At 32.3% G+C, this 20,366-nt stretch overlaps 2 protein-coding genes, 1 non-coding gene and 1 pseudogene across 3 annotated transcripts; 2 read left to right on the forward strand and 2 right to left on the reverse strand.

The window, feature by feature from the left end:
• The first annotated feature begins 6,424 nt into the window (after positions 1-6,424).
• LOC106433346 (gibberellin-regulated protein 1) lies at positions 6,425-7,220 on the forward strand. The gene is made up of 3 exons (XM_013874189.3): positions 6,425-6,647; positions 6,728-6,767; positions 6,858-7,220. Exons 1-3 carry the CDS (start codon positions 6,573-6,575, stop codon positions 7,037-7,039), a joined length of 297 nt encoding a protein of 98 aa, XP_013729643.1. The 5' UTR covers positions 6,425-6,572; the 3' UTR covers positions 7,040-7,220.
• A 5,645-nt stretch (positions 7,221-12,865) lies between these two features.
• On the reverse strand, positions 12,866-12,937 carry TRNAT-CGU. The gene has a single exon. It is a non-coding gene; the product is annotated as a tRNA-Thr (tRNA).
• A 1,452-nt stretch (positions 12,938-14,389) lies between these two features.
• Positions 14,390-14,847, forward strand: LOC106433345 (annotated as a pseudogene).
• A 513-nt stretch (positions 14,848-15,360) lies between these two features.
• BNAC06G22260D lies at positions 15,361-16,048 on the reverse strand. The gene has a single exon (XM_013874196.2). It carries the CDS (start codon positions 15,772-15,774, stop codon positions 15,391-15,393), a length of 384 nt encoding a protein of 127 aa, XP_013729650.2. The 5' UTR covers positions 15,775-16,048; the 3' UTR covers positions 15,361-15,390.
• Between the last annotated feature and the right edge of the window lie 4,318 nt (positions 16,049-20,366).

Raw genomic sequence — 20,366 nt, forward strand, 5'->3', positions numbered from 1 at the left:
GATACATTCACCGAGATCCTTGGATTTCAGGATGATCTTAGCATCAAGCGCCCACTGAAGGTAATTATCTCTAGAGAGATTTAGGACAGCAAAATCAAGGTTGTTGATTTTCGACATCCGAAATATTTTTTTAGATCTTTTAGGAATAGGTTTTAGTGTTTAAACGATTAGGGTTTTATGTTCAAACAATCAATCAAGCCTTACGGCCAAGATCTATGTCTCTCGGCCAATAAGCCAGCCGCACGGCTATGGATGCAATAGGTTCACTCTTATGCATTTAGTTTGTCATGTAATTGCAATCCTAACATGGTTTTTATCAGTTCATACATGATGCAATCAAACATGCAAAATCCCGGCCAAACAAAAGAACAAGCCATACAACTATTTAATTTGATTCAATACCATTCCTATAATAAGTTCTAGGTGCAATTTGCAATCAATCAAGTGTGATCAAATTAGAGTATGAATGCAACAAGGCTACACGGTTACGAGATGATATGATCTAGAACAATTAACCTAGTAAGCAGCTTCAGATTCGATTTTAAGACAATCTAAACTAGGTTATTAGGGTTTCAGTTTAAACAATCTAAACGATTTCAATTTATTCATATTTCAAGTTTAAGCAATCTTAACAATAGTTCTAGGTGATCAAATCAATCAATCAATGTTCAATTTCAAACAATCAAAATCGATTTTCAGAATTAGGGTTTTAAGGTTTCGATTTGATTAACAAGCAATTTCAAATTCAGGATGATCAATTCAATTTCAATCAATCAATAAGTTTTAATCAATCAATATTTTTCGAATTAGGGTTTTAGGATTTCCGAAAATTTGATCTTAGATCAAAGGAATTTGATTTGAGATTCAAAACCATTAAGGCTTTGATTTTAATTGATCAATGGATCAATCTCGTTTTAGGGTTTGGGGATCGAACTTATAGAGCTTCGATTTACTCATTAGGGTTTTGATCTATTGTCCTATGGTTTTATCTTAGAAATTATATTTTAGGGTTTCATTCTTTGCAATCAACCAGATTCGATTCATGTTCTTAGAATTTGAATTACCTTAGGTTAGTAGATTGTAGAAACCGGACCACCAAGAGAGAACCGCGAGCTGGACACGAACGGGACGCGAGTCGGCTCCTATCGGATCGCGAGCTGGCTAATGTTGGATCGAGCTGTTTGCGGACGGACTGAGGCTGATGTCGCGAGTTGTCCTTGCTGGATCGGAAACACGCACCAACTCCTATCGGGTTTCGAACGTCGGCTCGGGAACGCCTTGGTCGTCTGTCGCGAACGAGCTGGAGCAAACCGGGAACGCGAGCTGAGGCTGAAGTCGTCTAGGATCAGGAACGCCTAGGGGCTGGGGCTGATCGTCGGATGCGAGCTAGAACGGAGATGCGAACGGATTAGGGTTCGTCGGGTTTGAATCACCGGGTAGATTAGGGTTAGGGTTTTGCGATTTGGTTTTTAGGCTCAGGGTGTTTTAGAGGCTTTCGTGCTGATAACGTGTTGTGAAACTTAGGATTTAGAATCTGTAAGTTCTGTGTATTATTAATGAATAAGTGTTCTTTTATATAAGGGTTACAAGAGAGATAAATGGAAATACAAGAATAGGAAATATTACAAATCATAAACATAAGTAAATTAGGAAAACTAGAAGAATGGAAAGTCTCTTGGCCGCCTCTCTCTCATATTCGGCCGACTATCTCTCCTCTCTCTCTCCTGCGGTTTGGGCCTCTAATACGGTTGTGGACATCAATCAATTTATATATAACACTTGTTTTAAATTTTTTTTTGTAGCTGAACCTGTTTTAATTAGTTTAATGATTCTTAGGTTAAAAAAAAATCTTTTAATCGTATTCTCCTTTTTTTCTAGTCTCCCTTACGGCAAGTTTTTATATTCATTGATTTGACTTAGCGATTTGAAGGATCGGACTACGACTACCGAACGTGTGTTCCCTGTATATTAATAAGAAACATTACCATTTTTTTTAGTTATGTGTTTTCACCATTTCGAATCATTAGAAAAATAGGTTGGTACATATAATTATATAATAAACTTTTCATTAAACTAACCATAAATTTATTATTAATGGTCTTTATTATTTCCTTAAACAAAAATTATGAAATTACCTAATGTGACTAAAGTATATATGATAATTAATGATTTTGAATAATAAAGATTCGATAAAAATTAATACATCTTCTATTATATTTGTTTAATATTAAACTATTAAAATAAATTAAATAACCACATTAACAAATAATAAAAATTTAGATTTTTCTGTATATGTTATATTTTGAATTTTTAAAAATTACCATAAATTACTAAAACTCTTAAAAGTCTCACATTCAAATTTTATGATCCATGATTTATTTTTTTTATGACAAAATACAAATGATTAGAAAATCTAATAAGTAAAAGGTCTAATTTAATTAATTATTAAGATTAAAGATATATATATATATATTATATTTTTTAAATTAAACTATATACCACATAAAATACACAAATATTTTAATTTTGAAATATATTTTGAACAATATTTTTTGGTAAAAGCTGTGAACAAACATTGACAACGTATTTTTTTTAAAAAAATATAAATTAGTGAAACAATTAATCCCACAATGAAAATTTTGTTATCACTAATTTGAAGTTTTTGTTATAAAAGAAACAAATGATCAAAAAACAATATGAGTAGAAAACATCTTTTAATAGACATTAATATTAAAAATATACTATATATATTAATATCATTTAAAGTTAATTATATATCCTATCAAATAGAAAACAAATATTGTTTAGATTTATAAATATGTTCGCACTATTTAATTATATGTGTAATAGTTACTTATTTTTAATTTTTTAGTATATATTTATTATTTCATAATATGTAAAAAAAAAATAATACATAAAATAATTTTTGTATATAAAGTTTATTCCGTGCAAGGCGCAGAACGTAGTATCCATGATAATTGAAGTGACATTCTCATGCATACACAAATTCTATATGTTGACTCAATTATTTATATTAAATTAGATGACTATGGTCTATGGTCTATGATATAGACTGTGTGTAGTGTGCGTGCGGTATGGTGCTTATCCATGGCAACATGGACATTTGCCATGGATCAATGGGTCCAAATATTTTTTGTGTTGTTTTAAAGATCTATTTCAATCTGTTAAATTATCAAAAAGATTCATAATTAACTAAATCTAATTTATTTATTACAAGACAAAACAATAAAAAATAAGTACATTCACCATTAGTTTTGAGATATTTTTTTCTATTTGTTTCAGGTAGTGTTTTGAAAACCGGACCCGACATTGATTCGCCATTGTAACTAGATCAATGGTCGGACCGGTCCAACTGGTTCAACTGGATTTTAAATTTTAATTAAATTTTATATTAAGTAACTATTATATGTATAACATAAAATTATTTTTATAAAATTTATATAATTATTAAAATCTAAAAATGATACGAAAACAAAAATAAATTTTTTAAAAATAATATAAAATAATGAAAATAATTTATTTAGATAGATACTTAGAAAACAATATGAATTTTTTATGAAATATTTTTAAAATTTGCAGTTTAAAAAAAAATACTTGAATTTTTTAAAAAAAGATTTTAATATCGATCTTGATCACTGGTTTTAGCGAGTTTTACCGGTTTTTGACCGGGTTTGCCAATTTAACTCAAATCCGGTTTTTAGTATAACCCGGAACCGAATAGATGGCCGAGTCACGGTCCGACCGGCAGGTATGGTCAAGCCGGCCGGTCTGGTCCAGCCGGCCGGTCCGATCTAGTTTTCAAAACACTAGTTTCAGGTGTTAGAGTTCAAGTTAAAAGAAATGCAGTCAAAAAAAATATTGAAAATATTTATAAAAAAGTCTATGTTCTGTGTTTTGGTCAGGACTATTATATTGGTTAAGACGGCACTGGGTTCGTCTTATTGGAGTCGATAAGGTCGGTGGAAAAAGCCATACACAGAACTAACTCACAAGACAGACGATCCGTGACCTCTCACTTTCACTCCTCTCCTTTGTCTTTCTAACTATTTCGGAACTCTCGGGATTTGATTTCCATTGTCTCGATGTTTTTTTTGCTAGATTCTAATTATGACTCTAAGAACATTAGCATTGGTTAAAATTTCACTAGATTTTTTTGACAGTAAATTTACATATTTAAAATTATAGATTAGTATAAAAGTGACATGTGTAACAATTGTCTTTCAAAAATGTGTTTGTGTATCTGAAAGAAAAAAACACATTTTCTCTCTTTTGTCTTTAATTTAAATCATTTATTTTATTGAAAAAATCCATTGAGAAATTCAACCAATGCTAATGCTCTAAAAACCGTTTCATTGCAAAAGTTGTTCTTAATTATGAATATTTCACAATTTCTAAAACATAATTGTACTTATTAATTGGTGTGAGATACTCAAAATTGAGAACTCTTTCAATGAAGTTTCTCTAAACATGGTCTTGGATATATGAATAACAACGTCAAAACTCAACCCCTTGGGCAGGCCAGGTTCACAAAAGCATACATATCGACTGTTTGAAGGTCTGGTTAACAAACCGACTCTTGATAAAGTTAGTTCCCTAGTGGATTCATTCTTTGCTTCGTCTTTATAAATTCTCTTAAATTGCGAGCTCTGTGAGCTTCTTGTAAACATAAACGCATTTACTATTTTGGTTCGTTAAAGGAGGAGCATTCACTTTCCAACCCAAAAAAAAGTCAAAATTTAAACCAGATCATAAAAATTAGTTTAAACTGTATCAATATATACAGAAAAAAAACAGCGAATAGTAGACAGTAAAAATACAAATAGTTGTGTTAAAACAAATCGTAAAGAGTGATCACGAAACTTGTTTAAAACAAAAGAAAGTATACGCAAGAAGAGTAGTGGGTCATAACTAAGAAGAAGTGCAAGCTGTAACATGAGGTATATAAACAGAATCCATTTATGTATACGGAAACGTAGAAGTCTACACTTATACAGTAATACATTGGCTTTTAGTTTTTTGACCTCTTAAGAAATATTAACATAAAAACAAGAATTTCAAATAATTTATAGATAAAAATATGGTGGAGAAAACATATACCGAATCATTTGTAAATAAAGAGACCACGAATAGTACAACCTATTTTCCCACCAATATATTATATTCTCTTCTCCGCCTACGCACAACTTTTATACGCATCAACCGACCCACTTAAAGAAAAATATATCGCATTTACACCTAAACATTTTTTTTTTTTTTGTAAAATATACACCTAAACATTACTATGCTGCTAACTGATAAACCCCGCACCAGAGTGAAATACGTAAAATAATAACATACTTGCAATTTAAAATCAATTATGTATTTGCAATTTTTTTCTCTGCTTGTAAAAATATATTTCAAATTTAATAAAGCATAGAGAGGACACGAAATATTATATAATATTTCTTGTTGTTTCTATTTTAGTAATTTGATGGTGGTAATTGTTTAACATTGAGTTTATTTTTTGTTTACTTCATTTTAATTAATTTTAAGTTTATAAAAACGTAATATAATCTAATTTTATTCAGTCTATTTTATAGATTCTTAAAATATATACTAAACGAAAAAAAATTCAAATGAGCTGAACTAAAAGCATAACCTTCTTTTTCAGATCTTCAATGAAAGAATGAAATCATTTTATGTTGCGTAAAACGAAAAAAAGAGAGAATAGGTTATGCAACTTAATTTTACTCAAACTGTTCTGTTATACAAATATATAAAATTTACAGGAATTCTTCCGGCTTCATCTTCCTTTTTCAGTCTTTCTTTCTATAAAGATATTCATGGTTTTATTTTTAATATATTAAATGACCTTAGACCAAAAAAAATAGATTAAATGACCAAACATCAAAGTAAAGAGTTTAATATTTATTTATTTTTATATTTGAAATTGATGACATATGGTAAAATATTGAGTGTTCTATTTAATATTACTATTTTAATAATCATGGTAAAGTCGGTCCAATTAAAAAAAAGATGAAGAGCGCTTTCAGCTTAACACGTAAGCATATTCCTCAAAGTTGTCATTTAACCAATGTTACATAATTAATATTTGGGTGATTAATTAACCATCTTTTCATCTCTTGGCCATTTATAGTTAAAAACATAATTACTAAAAAATATATATAATTGCTGTAAAAATTACAAATGACTTTTCTCTTAAAGAACTACAACTAAAAGCATTGCGTATAATTTGTTTTATTTTCTGATTTTCTCATGATCATCAATAACTGTGTTAAAGTGTTAATTGGCTACTTGCTACCATATCCTATCGAATTCTGAAATTCGGAAAGGCAATTTCATTTATCCCAAAAAGGCAAAAATTATTCTATAAGAAATAAATAAAACAAAAGAATAGTCTCGACCAATGTATGGGGTCGACTATCCATGGAAATCAGGGATATAAATAGAAGGCCTCCAAGTTCTCAATAGACACAACAACTCAAAAACACATAGTATAATCTTCATTGAGCTAGCTCTCTCTCATATAATATTCATCTCCTTTGAGGATTATGGCTATTTCAAAAGCTCTTGTTGCTTCTCTTCTCGTATCTCTTCTTGTTCTCCAACTCGTCGAGGCCGATGTGGTATGTATCTTTAATCACAAATACTCAATATTTTTTTTAACATGCTTCTTACATTTATCGTTTTCCGAATATCCATTTAGGAAAGCTCAAACAAAAAGGATGGTTACGGCAGTAAAATTGGTAAAAATATCACCTTTATACGCACACACGTAAAACTTTATATTTTAATTAACGTCTAATTAGTAAGATTAATAACGTTTATGTACGTAGATTGTGGAAGTGCCTGTATAGCACGGTGCAAGCTCTCAAGTAGACCAAACCTTTGTCACAGAGCGTGCGGGACTTGTTGCGCCAGGTGCAACTGTGTGCCACCTAGCACCTACGGGAACCACGACAAGTGCGAGTGCTACGCTAACCTCACCACCCACGGTGGTCGCCGCAAGTGCCCTTAAGTACTCAAGTTGCTGCGGATATTCAATTCAATGTCGTTTGCTAGAATTTGTCGGCGTATGCCTGTATGTGTGGTACTGTATTATTAATTGGTCTGTTTGTTGTAAGTTTTTGATTTTTATTCGTTTGGTGAAATAATCTCGTTGTATTTTTTCATTTTCTATATAAAGTTATGTTGCTTTATGAATGATTGATTATAATGCTTTCTCCTCAATGAATTGTCAGCTTTCTAAATGATTTTGACTTCGAAAAAACATGTTATATATGCATGCATCTATACTATTATTTATGAAATGATTTAGCTTATTTGTTATCTTCTCCATGATTTTAGTTAATTTGCCTACTTGTCATATTTTCCATAATTTTATGATAAATCATTAGTTTAATTAATATTATTATTAATTTTTTTTTATTTTAATATCTATATATTTATCATGATATTTAAAATCATGATAAACATGAACCTATTTTACCGATATATATACTATATTTTTTAAAAATATATTTTAATATATAATAAACATGATATTTAGGACATTTAATTAATAAATAGATATTAATAATATATACCGATAATATCATCATTACTTTTCTCTCATTTATAATTTTAATGACTAATATTTTAGCTAATAGTTAATTTCTCTGATTTTTACTGAAAATATTGATCAAATACAGATTGTTATAAAATTTACATATAAGTATACTAATATATCTGAATTAATCAGTTTATTTAGTTAATTTGCTTATTTTTCATCTTTTCCATAGTTATAGGATAAATCATTAGTTCAATTAATATTATTATTTAATTTGTTTATTTTGATATCTATATATTTATCATGATATTTAAAATAATTAATAAACATTAATATATTTTACCAATATATATATACTAATATTTTTTAAAAATATATTTTAATATATAATTATCATGATATTTAGGAATTAATAAATATATATTAACAATATCTATCGATAATATCATCATTACTTTTCTCTCATTTTATAATTTTAATGACTAATATTATAGCCAATTTCTCTGATTTTTATTGAAAATATTGATCAAATACATATTATTATAAAATTTATATATAAGTATACTAATATATCCGAATTAATCGGTTTCTTTTGTTTATTCGGTTTGATCCCTTAATATATTGAAAAATATTCATATACTGATGTTTTCTAAACATAACATCCTCGGTACTTCCAAATCCAAACTATTTTCTCTATTTCGGTTTGGTTCGGTTTTGAATGGTTTGGTTTTACCAGATTGAACACTCCTAAACTATTGTTATTTGTTAATGTTTTATATTTGTAGTTTTTTTATAATCCTTATAGTACTACATGATTTCTTTTCAGTCCAAATACAATATGTGTTAGTTTCACATACAAAATTTCTTAATTTAGTTATTACTATAAAAAAGATTTTGATCCAAAATCTACATCACATAAATAAAAATATGAAACAAAATAATACAATTTAATAAATTGATTACCAATATGAATATTGAAATTTTATAATTTATAATAATTTAAAATTTGTATCTAATTTAATTATTATTATTTTATTAAAAATTGTTAGATGTATAAATATATTAATCCGCACAAGGTGCAGGACATCAACTATTAAACATGTATTTCATGGATTTTTATTAATTTATAAAGGTGTTCTCAAATTTTTATTAATTTACGTACAGCATAACCCATATGCATTTCAGGGATTTCGTTTTATTTGTGGAGACCGAGACCTTTGATCAGATTTTTATACACGATATTTTGTTAGCATCTATATTTATTTGGTACGCATAGACCCTATTCCCAACATTTGATCCACATAATCCATACAATACAAAATAGATTAATAGCATAGGGAAGGAACTACAACGACGAGGTATGAACACTGCAGCCATGTGTCCTCGTTGTAAGAAAGAAGAAACAGCGATGCACGTCTTTTTTCAATTCCCGTTTGCCAAAGAAGTGTGGCTTCTTCTCCCCCTCAAATCACCAATTCACATAGCTGAGGAGGCGGATTTTAAAACTTTGGTGGTGAGATCCAGAGAGATGATCTGTCTCCCACCTACAGGCATTAGAGCACCAGTGTTCCTGTGGATCTGCTGGTCCCTGTGGACAGCAAGAAACAAGTTAATTTTCGAAGACAAGACGGTTCAACCTTCGGAAGTAGCAACAAAATGATTAGCAACAGCTTTGGAATGGGACCAAGCCCAAAGCTTGGACAAATCGAGTAGGAGCGAAGCCTTACCGGTCAGATCGGCCCATCGACATGTCCCCAGACTCCCCCAAACGGACGCTCTGCTGCTTCGTAGATGCCGTTTGGGATGCTTCATCGAACCGAGCAGGTATTGTCTGGCTTTTCACCAGTGAGCTAACGGGATCCCTCTCATCAGGCGCCCGGATCATCGAGAATGTTGGCTCCCCTCTTATGGCCGAATCGTTGGCCCTCCGCAAAGGCATCACAAAAGCTATGGAATTAGGTTTTCCTTCAGTCACCTCTCCGACTGCGCAACGCTCATCAGAGCAATCTCCTCCCCAAATCAGTTGAAAGAAATCTATGGTGTTCTTAAGGATATCAAAAGTCTCTCTGCCAACTTCGATTCTATCGTCTTCAATCACATCTCCTGTTCTCAGAACATAGAAGTTGATCTTTTAGCTAATCAGGTCCTTAAGGTCCATTGGTGTCCTTCTTGTTTTTCTGTGGACTAGCCTCTACGTTTTGGGCTTGAACCTCTACTTTCCTCTCTCCATTTTTAATTTATAAAAAGTATCAGTTGTTCAAAAAAAAAAGCATAGGAAAAATCAAAAGGGATGACTAACGTTATAGGAATGATAGATAGCAAAGTACATAGGAATGAATAATATTATAGCAAAGTACGTTGCTGTAATCTATATTATAATGAGTCAGTTTCATCACTCTTGATGCGACACGTCAGCAGGTAAGCGGGCTCCACTTTTAAAAAGTGTGAAAAATGTCAAGTCTGTGGCTCGAACCCGAGTTATTGTGATATAAACACCAACATTTATACCACTAAACTAAAGGATACTTTGTACATTGATTACCGAAACTAATATGTATTTATGAAGGATTTCTTATAGTGGATCCCACACATAACTGTAATGTTTCAATACTCACGTGTAACTTTGATCATCGAAACCTATTTAGTAAAATCCGCATTCTGGCCCAATAAAACATATAAGTGGGCTAAATCTCTTTTGTATGTATCTAGGATTTTTATAGTACTCTGTCTCCACCGATAAACCGAAGCGTTACCCTTTTAGCTTATAAAAAAAAATTCTGAAACTTTTCATCTTCATCTCTCTATATCTCCAACGATTAGTTATGGTACCGTTTCACCTCTGAAACGATCCGTCTCAGTATATATAATTCCTCAAACAAACATTGAGGCCCAAATCTCTTATTAAATTACTCCTAAATTGAACTGTCACAGCTTTTAGCAACCTTCGAAGATGTCAGCCTCCAGTGTTGTTGTTGCTTAATTGGTCGTTGTCCCCGCCACCTTTCTCCGCCTAGAACATAGTACCCAGGAAAATGTATTGACAATTTGACTTTCTATGGAATACTATATACCATATTTGTTTAATCAATATTCAAGCTATCAGTTTTAATACTTTAAGCGTATGTTTCTCTGGGCAGAATTCCGAGATCCACGGTTATATCCCAGTTCGTGTGAATCACTACCATCCATCGCTACGATAGGGGGTCGATCGTGAAAGTTGATTGATCGCTTTGAAGTTGTCCGATTAACTAATATGATGTAAACTCTGTTGTGATGGGCTATAACGGAAAGTTATTTGGTTGCTAGGACTAACAGAGGTTGCAAGGCTGGGTACGTCTCAGGCGAAGCTGAAGGACGGTACAACTAGAGCGCCTATTGTCCGGTTTTTGTCGTGCCAACGTGCTATGGAACTTAAGCCTTCCTAGGAGAATCCAGATCACTTCGAAACGTCGGCTGTCATTTTCAACAAGTACCACCAAGATGTAAATTTTTTTTTATGTTTGTGGTGTGGTTCGACTCAAGATTGAAACTTTTGCTGATGAAATAATGATTTTGTGGATGCATGTCAATTAGATTTACGAGGCTACAAACTGTTCACTGTACATTGATAGGGAAAAAATGGCTATGTATGGTTCAGTTGAAACACCGGTGTGGTGCAATGGGGATGGACATGGTAACCAAAGGTGTGCATAATGTTATTGAGTTCCTCAGCGATGATTCCCCTGACATGGATGTGATCGAAATCTCTGGTGAGTTCCTTTTTTATGGTATTGGTTTGATTTTAAAACAATGCTTTTTAGCTTAGTGTCAACTTGAGACTTAAAAACTTGAAATTTATTGGTCAGATAACTTCTTCTCCGACCTTAACAAACCTGCTGCGGTGAACTGCATCGAGGGACATGGCAGTAATTAGAAGAGAGATAGGGAACAAGGTGTTGAAAACGAGTGTGTCTGGCTTGGTGGAGCTCAATATACTCAAGAACCTCACCGTCTATGTTGTTGCAGGCTCTCTAGGTGGATTCAAATCTCATGCCAGCAACATAGTGTTTGATGTATTCATAGCTACTTGCCAAGATCCAGGCCAAAACATGGAGAGCTCTCAAATTGATGGAAGCAATCACCGTACCATCACTATCTCCACCATCATAGAGAACCATGGCAAGGTTGTCTAATTTTACTTCTCATCACGTTCATGTATTTCAGGAGCACAATGAGAACATTCTTCCAAGCAGTGAAAGTGACGTAGGATTGGCAGCATCATCGGGCCCGTCTGTTTTGGGAGACAAGGTCGATGAGGAATGTGCTGCAACAAATCCTCCAGAGATTTCAGACGCTCAGAACAACCGTAAGTGCTGCCATGAGTGATTGGAAATATCTATTATATTCTTATCAGCCCGTCAACGTCTTTTCTATGCATTTTTAAAAACTGCTATTATCTTTGTTTTCCATCATAAACTTTGGATATTTTTTTCCTTGCATGTTTTCTCTGTTCGGAGATTTTATTTATATTTTGGATTATTAATGAAACGTTGACGGGTTCTAACTCATACAAGATTTGTCAGTGGTGTATTTTTTTGGTTTACCTATTTCTGACATTTTTTTGTTCACCATAAACTATTTTTAACAAAGTCGAGTAAAACTCTAAAAATAAATAATTTTGCAATCGTATAATTTTATAAATTTTTCTAGAGTTATAAATTTTTTTTAAAAAAATAGTTTATTACAATTCTATATTTTTGAAATTAATTTAGGTAAAATAAAAAAATAATTTAATTTATTGTTCGATAAATTGTTTAATTTTTTTAATTCAAATTTTTTATTTTGTTCCTTACACTATTTGTTTTATATACTAACAACTACCTAAGTAAATACTATACAATTTCATAAACTTTATCTTTTGAACATGAAAGCGCTAATATTGCTAATGGTCGATCAAATCATTACGAAAATAATATATATGAATTCGCCGGTCATTCTTATATCAACTTAATCAAACTGTGTGATTTCCAAATGTTATATTCATCACCATTATATACAACACGGAAAAACAAAAATAGAAAAAAATAAACGACAAAATCCCGTACACAAAACTACACAACGATCAATAACTTATCCGGCTCCGTGCTTGCGCGGAGGCTATACCCCTAGTTTACCAAGTAGGAATGCATTGGACAACAGCAATAAAAATAGTGTAAAGTGTTATAAATACTGATGGAAAAATCCATTGTGCAATGGTTCTTTCCGTACAACGCCGCGCGGGGTTTATTTAGATAAATAAAAAATAACAGTAGACAAAGCCCCCGGCGAGGATCGAACTCGCGGCCTTTCGCTTACGAAGCGAACGCAATACCACTATGCTACGGAGGCATTTTGCTAAATGTTTCTAATGAAGTAATATTATCGGCTGCTTATTCAGGAGCTCAAGTTCTTTCAAAGTAAGTCTTGCCTATAAATTGTTGGTTTTTTCTTTTCGCTGTGCTCGGTTTATTTATGTGGGTCTTTCTTTCTTTTCGCTTCCATGCCTTGGATGAGTCAACCAGTTTACAATAGCCAGCTCTCAACTGCAATTTATAGCCATCAGGTGAATAAGTATCTGCATAATAATGTGACTTTCAACTTGTAGATGCAGCAAATGTCTCCTTATCTAGCAGTCGATTCCAAACAGCTTACAACATAAACCAGCAGAAGCAGCAGCTTTAGAAAAGGCCGTGGGCTGCTCTGTGCAGACCAGCAACAAGTGGAAACACCGTGCCGCCATTATCGAACCACTACAGTAAACTAAACCTCTGCTTAAACCTGACTAGTACGTTGCTTCCTCCCCAAGATACAACAACAATGTATCTCAACAGCAACATCGTCTCGTGGTTACTGCAGCGACAATGTTAATGAGTCATCGCCATAACAATCCTTTACGGTTCGTGATGAACAGGCGAGATCATTGTTTGATTGTTTCCCATTTCTCTATGAAGATACAAGAATACCCTTGCAATTACTATGCAACGATCAGTCGTGAAGATGTTTTGCTTTCTTTGGAAGCTAGTCTTTGCACGGCTGGATCCTAACCGTGCACAGCTTTCCTCTCTTGGGAAGAACTTCTATCCTGGATACGAGTCTCCACTACCTCAGCACCTTCCACATTGAAGAACCTCGCGACACAATCTCTGATTTACAACGTCTGGAGGCAGCGGAATACAGCAGTTCATCTATCAGGCTTCGCCTCAGCGCACACAACTTTCAACAGCATTGACAGGGATATCCGCAACACCATCAGTGCGAGAAGACATAGGAGGAAATTCTCTCCTCTTATGCAACTTTGGATTAGATAGCTTGCTATCTTAATCTACTTTCATGTGATTGCCTTGTTTTTTATTCTTTTTTGCCAAGGTTTCACGTTTAGGCTTTTGTAACCCTGACCTTTCATATCTATGATATTCACAATTTAGCAAAAAAAAAAAGATGTTTTGCTTTATAGTTAAACTAGTTTCTAAGAATCAACAGTTGGTTGACAAAACAAAACAGAGTTTTGTTCTGTCTTCTCCGCAGAGTGAGATGGTGTTTCATAGGGAAAGGAAAAACAAAATCTAGGTTTCTACAATTTCCCTCTCCTTTTAGATTTGTTTTAACAACATAAACTGAGTTTCTTGTGCAGCAAGCTATTTATAGTTGTTTCATGGCATGACAAATATACTAAGTACAAACTATCACGTTTACGACATGAGCACTCGCTTATATAGAATATATTTCCGAAACCCTTAAAATGTACTCAAAAACATCGAAAAAGAAGAGTATTTTTAACGAAGTGGAGATGAAGAAACAAATATGTTTTGCGAGAGATTAGAGGATCCAGCCAAGATTGAGACATAACTTGAAGAAACAAATACGTACGATCTCAAAAAAGCAAAAAAGAATACAAGTGAGAAAATCTTTGTCTTCTCTCAAGAAAGAGCTTGAAAGGATAAAACAAGAGCTTCAGAAGCTGAGAATAGATCCTGAGGAACCCAACAAAAACTAACTTGGATGGTACTGTTTTCAAAACCAAATTCGAAGGTGTTGGAACCTCATGTTGATGATGGACCAACTAGTACTAGTCCAAGGTTGAGATCCATAAGTGAGAAGAGAGGCGCGAAATTTGCAAACTCAACTACGAGTAATAATAATGGTTCGGTGGTGGAGATGTTTCTTGTGAGACACCCTTTGATAAATAAGGATAAGAAAAACACTGTTTGATACCTTTGTTTATTGAAGGAATATTGTCAAAGAAAAAGATTTTGCAATGAAACAGCTTCTTTTATAAATTTTCCTTCTCTTCTTGTGTGTTTTGTTTTGGTTATGATAATAATGTCATATCTATGAGTATGACCTTGGTAAATGGTTCTTGAATACATTTATCTATTATACACTATCTATGTTATCCCCAAAGTATGTAAAGAATCTTGTGATGTTATCATTTTGAATGTCTATGGGTTTATAATCATGAACTTAAAACTCAAGAAACTGATCTCCAAACCCTAAAATGAATCTTTCAACCTAGATGGAAATACTAGAAATTTATAAAGAAGCTAGACTAGTAAAAATTAAAAAAAAAATCACAATAGTTACATCCTATACATTTCTTTTTAAAGTAGGACAGTTTAAAATTATTGAAAATGCTATGAGTTTCTAAGAAAACTAGATTCAGAAACATATGTATACCTTATAAATGCTCATATAATATAAGTGTTTCATGATCATCACAACTCATATAGAACAAAATAAAAGCAGAGCCTTGAATCATCAAATGTTATAGCAAAAAAAGATACATGTGAGTTTTAGAGATGTGACTAAACGTAAAAACAGTCACGAACGTCAACTGACATGACCAGTTCTTGACCCGCATCACAAGACATAGTGGAAGACTTGTTGAAGAACTCAATGCAGTCTGCGATAGCTTCACTGAAGGGTACGTGAGATGAATAGTACGAACTACTGCACGATATCTTTGGCGGCTCAGACCTCTCTCCCTCACAACCGTTCTTCTTCCGGCGAGAGGAGGAAGGGATGGTGAGGTCGATGAGCCTCATGAAAATCTTTCGGAACTTGTGGAAGACCTTCATGAAGATATGATCTTTTAGGATGAAGGATCTTGTGGGTTTGGCTATAGTGTAAATGAATGGTGAAAGATATAGTTCGTACGTTGGTGCGTTGATAATATAATAAAGAATCATTCATTTTCCTATAAAAATCCCAAGTAAATTTGTAATGATTCACCAAGGAGGAAAACCAGGAAGAAGAGTGTTTCAATGATTAAACCACCAAAGAATTTCTTGAGATGTGTTTATCCTATGAACATATGTAGGACCCATCTTAACTATCAAATCTCTTAATCAAATATTAATTGTTTCAAATTCTCAATGTAACAGAACAGATGTTTCAGGAGTATTACTAATTTACTAGTTGCTGTAAATCTTTAGTGACTTTCAAAATCAAATAAATACTTGACCTGCGGTCTCGAGTTCAACCTCGGTCATACAAGTTAAATAGTCTTATTCCCGTTGATTAAAAAAACTAGTCTTATTCCTAAAAAATCTTCAAACTAATGCTACTTTAAAAATTTCAACGAATATAAGAAAAAGAGAACAGGAATTGATTAATGTATATGATTAGTCATAGGTTAATTCTGCGTTATAATCAATGCATAATTAAAGCTGTAATTAGTGATTACATTCACAAAGAGTTTTGTGGTCCTGCATTTATTTTTGACCAAGTTATAGCGCACAACAATATTTGGGACCAGTGAGCAAACATTCAGCTTCAAAAGCTTTATTCGTTGGGCAAAACAAGAGTTTAATCTTTAATAAGGCAGATAACGGGGAGAGAAATTAGAGAGAAGGAGACATGAAGAGAACATAGAAGAGCTAGGAGGCTTTAGGTGAAATGATTATTAGATTATGATCCTTATTATAATTTAAGGTTTTATGACGGCTATGATTATGTCTTGTACTTTACTTCTTCCTTAAAGTTAAAACTAAACCACCTGGGTAACTCATAAATAATTAATAGTGTATTAATTAGCAGATAGTGAATTATCTAAGATAATTCTATAAGACTACTTCAATTGGTTGTTTTATGATTTTATCTAGTGCAATTGTATAAGGAAAAGCTATTTTAAAGACCAAAAACAAAAGACTATTGGGTCTAATTCAAGCAGCGTTCGTGCACGGTGCACCTTTCAGCCCAAAATTTTTAGAGTTTTTTAATAGGTAATAATTGAAGGGCCAAGTGTAACAAGTTTTGAAAGGTCCCCGTGTAATAAACTAACGAAAGGTGCAAATGGTTGCTATTTAGAAGAATAAAATTAGAGAAACTTATATGCTATCAGGGCTGTTCAATATGGCAAAACCGAATCGAACCGAACCGAATCGAACCGAACCGAACTGAAATAGATAATATGGTTTGGATTTGGTATATACCATACAAACCGAATGGATATGATTTTTAAAAAACCGTAGGATTTGGATATGGTTCGGTATATAACCGATAAAACCGAATAAATCGAATAAAACCGATCAAAAAATAGAAACATGTAAACATGTATATATTTTATAACGACGTATGAAAATCATAAGTTAATATTTTTGCTAATAACTATTACCATATTTTTTACAGTAATAAAAAAGTCATGATTTGTAAAACACTTGAACTATAATTAAATAACAATTCATCGCAAACATGCTTCTTATTTTCTTAGTCTTCTTTTGATCTTTTTGTTTTAATTTAGCATTGAATAAATTGAAATAAAGATTATAAATTTAATGATAACAATTAGTGGAAATTCTTCACAATTTTTTTATCTATAAACGAATAGAGTTTCGTGTTTAATAGAAGAAACATGACTTTGATGAACGCTAAATATGAAAGAATATAAAAACTTTTCTTTTGTGCTTCGTGCTTCTGTTTTATTTTTTGTTTTTTATTTTTATTATCAAAATTTTGAGCTTTGATTTTAATTATAGATTTGATTATTTTCTTATAGAAACATTTTTTTATTTTTGTTCTTTTATTTAAATTTATAATATTTTTTAATAAATGAATGTGTTGACAACATGACTCTAAAATTCATATAATATGATCCCAAAATAAAGAATTATGTTTTTTGATATAAAACCGAATAAACCGAAAACCGACGGTATATAAACCGAACCGGACCGAAGTAAATATGGATTTAGAATGGTAGTTGTATTTTACTAACCGAAATACCGAAAAACCGAAAAAACCGAACCGAAACCGAACCGATATCCGGATTGAACACCCCTAGCTATCATTGATATTTAATGTTTTCCTAAATTTCACCATTTTCAAAAGAGATAAACAAAATTCCATTCATCCTACTGGAGAAAAATACAAAATATTACAAAATTTTAAGGAATATATATCAAATTGACACTTGTTGCTTGTAAACCTGTACGTCTAACATTGAAATAAAAGCAGAATCAATTACTTCAAAATGCACAAATTCAACTACAGAAAATTCTTGTTACCGACCTGGACTCAAAGGTAAATTAGCTGGAGATTTATTTTTGACGCCCCAAAAAATAATGGTTTGGGCTGCCTATATCTCTGATATCATTTGCAACTTCAAGGAGCAATGGAGTTATTACCAAATAAACAATGTATAGCAGCAGCTTCTGACAATGAGGAAAGTTCCAATGGCTACCTCACAGCTTTCAAAACCTTTAAAATTTATGGGTCAATTTTGAATTTATAGGGGTGGGCGTTCGGATACCCGTTCGGGTTCGAGTCTGGTATTTCGGATTTTTGGGTATTTCGGTATAAGGATAGAGAACCCGTTCGGGTATTTCTGTACTTCGGATCGGGTTCGGGTATTTTTAGTTCGGGTTCAGTTATTTTGAATAGGGTTCGGATATTTAGATTTTAAAAGAAAAAAAAATTAAATTTTTCATTTTTTAAGTTTATTGTATTTAAAAATATAGATTTCAATTAACTGTTTTTTTATTTTTTATAGATTGAATGATTAATAGGTTTGGAGATAATATTTCAAAAACAAATAGATATTAATTTGGGTATTGTTTTTAATCTTTGAATGTAACTTTTGTTAATACATGAAACAAAAAGTTTGACATGCATTTTAAATGAATATCAAATCATTTTCTCCATAATTATATATATACTTATGATCTTAAAGTACGTGTAACATCAATATAAACATTTTTAAAAAAAATAAGAGATGTAAACTAGAAATATAAGAGTAAGTATTCATATGTTCGGTTATTTTCGGATATCCATTCGGGTTCGGATATTACCCGTTCGGGTTCAGATATCCAATCTCTCTTAACTTAATACCCGTTCAGGTATTTTCTTACTTCGGTTCGGGTTTTTCGGGTCAGGTTCGGGTGCAGCTTTGGTTATCGGGTAAAGTGCCCACCCATATGAACTTATATGAATTATACAACTACTAAACTAAAATCATACAATACCTAAATAATTATATTTTTTAATCAAAAACAGATTTGCCTGGTTATCGAGAAAACAACCATAAAAAGTTTGAACTTTCGAATTAAAGCCAAAAGAAACTTGAATTCATGTTTGAACCAAAAAATACTTTAACTTTTAAATATTGGTCATTTTAACCCCATTTTTTTTGTTAATTAGGCCATTTTAGAAACTTGAAAAGCCAACTGTTAAACCTGTAAATGTCGGTTAACTCGGTTAACGACGTTATTTAAAAACTGATTAAACATTAATGAAATGATGTCGTTTTACATCTGTAAATATTTAAATCGTTTCCTCTTCCGTGAAACCTAAATTTTCTAATTCTCTAATCTCTCAATTTTCTAATCTCCAAAACCCAGAGTCATTGATAATACAAAGAATGGTTAGAACGATGGGTTATTTTGGGTTCGTCGTAGTGAGAGATATGATTGAACAACATAATCAAGTCGGTGAAGAAGGTGATAATGAAAATTATAGTGAGACTAATGAGAATGATAATGAGGCTGAGAATAATAGTATTGGTGTCGAAGAAGACTTTTTAAATAGTATTTAAAAAGACGTCGTTTAACAAGTTACCAGATGTTTACGGTATAATAGTTGATTTTCTGAGTTTCTAAAATGGCCGAATAAACATAAAATGACTAACATTTAAAAGTTTGAGTATTTTTTAGCTTAAACACGAGTTAAAAAAATTTTGGATTTAATTTGAAAATTCGAAGTTTTATCGGCAGTTTTTTCCCTGGTTATCTAAACATATCAGATTCCCTAGAAAATAAAATACGCAAAAGAACTCGGGAGAATAATGTTGTGAAACTAGAGAATATAATCTATGTTTCTGTATTATTCATAAACATAAGGAGCCCTTTATATATAGGGAATTACACTGTCGTAGAATAATGGAAAGACTAAAGAAAGGAAATACAAATATGGAAAGAGTACAAATCATAATCTAATAAGGAAAATGCAAGATGCCGATTCTCTCTCTCTCTCCTCACGGTCGACTTTCTCTCTCTCTAGCATTGGGCCGGTTATGAACTGGACCGGTTATGGGCATCCACAATATGATTTATAACACTCCCCCTTGGATCCCATAACCATCAGGGATTGTAATACGCTTTAGATGTTGCCTCATTAAAACCTTACCAGGAAAACCAAGTGGGACATAACCATGGTGAAGAAAAAAGAGTACAACACGTATTACCCCCTGTTTTGAACAACTCGCGGTTGGCGTCATGAACAACCAAGATCTCCGAATGGTTTGAAGATGTGGCCGCGATCGTCTGCTTCATGGAACGCCATGATATGG

The sequence above is a fragment of the Brassica napus genome, chromosome C6 (assembly GCF_020379485.1).
Source record: "Brassica napus cultivar Da-Ae chromosome C6, Da-Ae, whole genome shotgun sequence".
Taxonomy (NCBI): Eukaryota; Viridiplantae; Streptophyta; class Magnoliopsida; order Brassicales; family Brassicaceae; genus Brassica; species Brassica napus.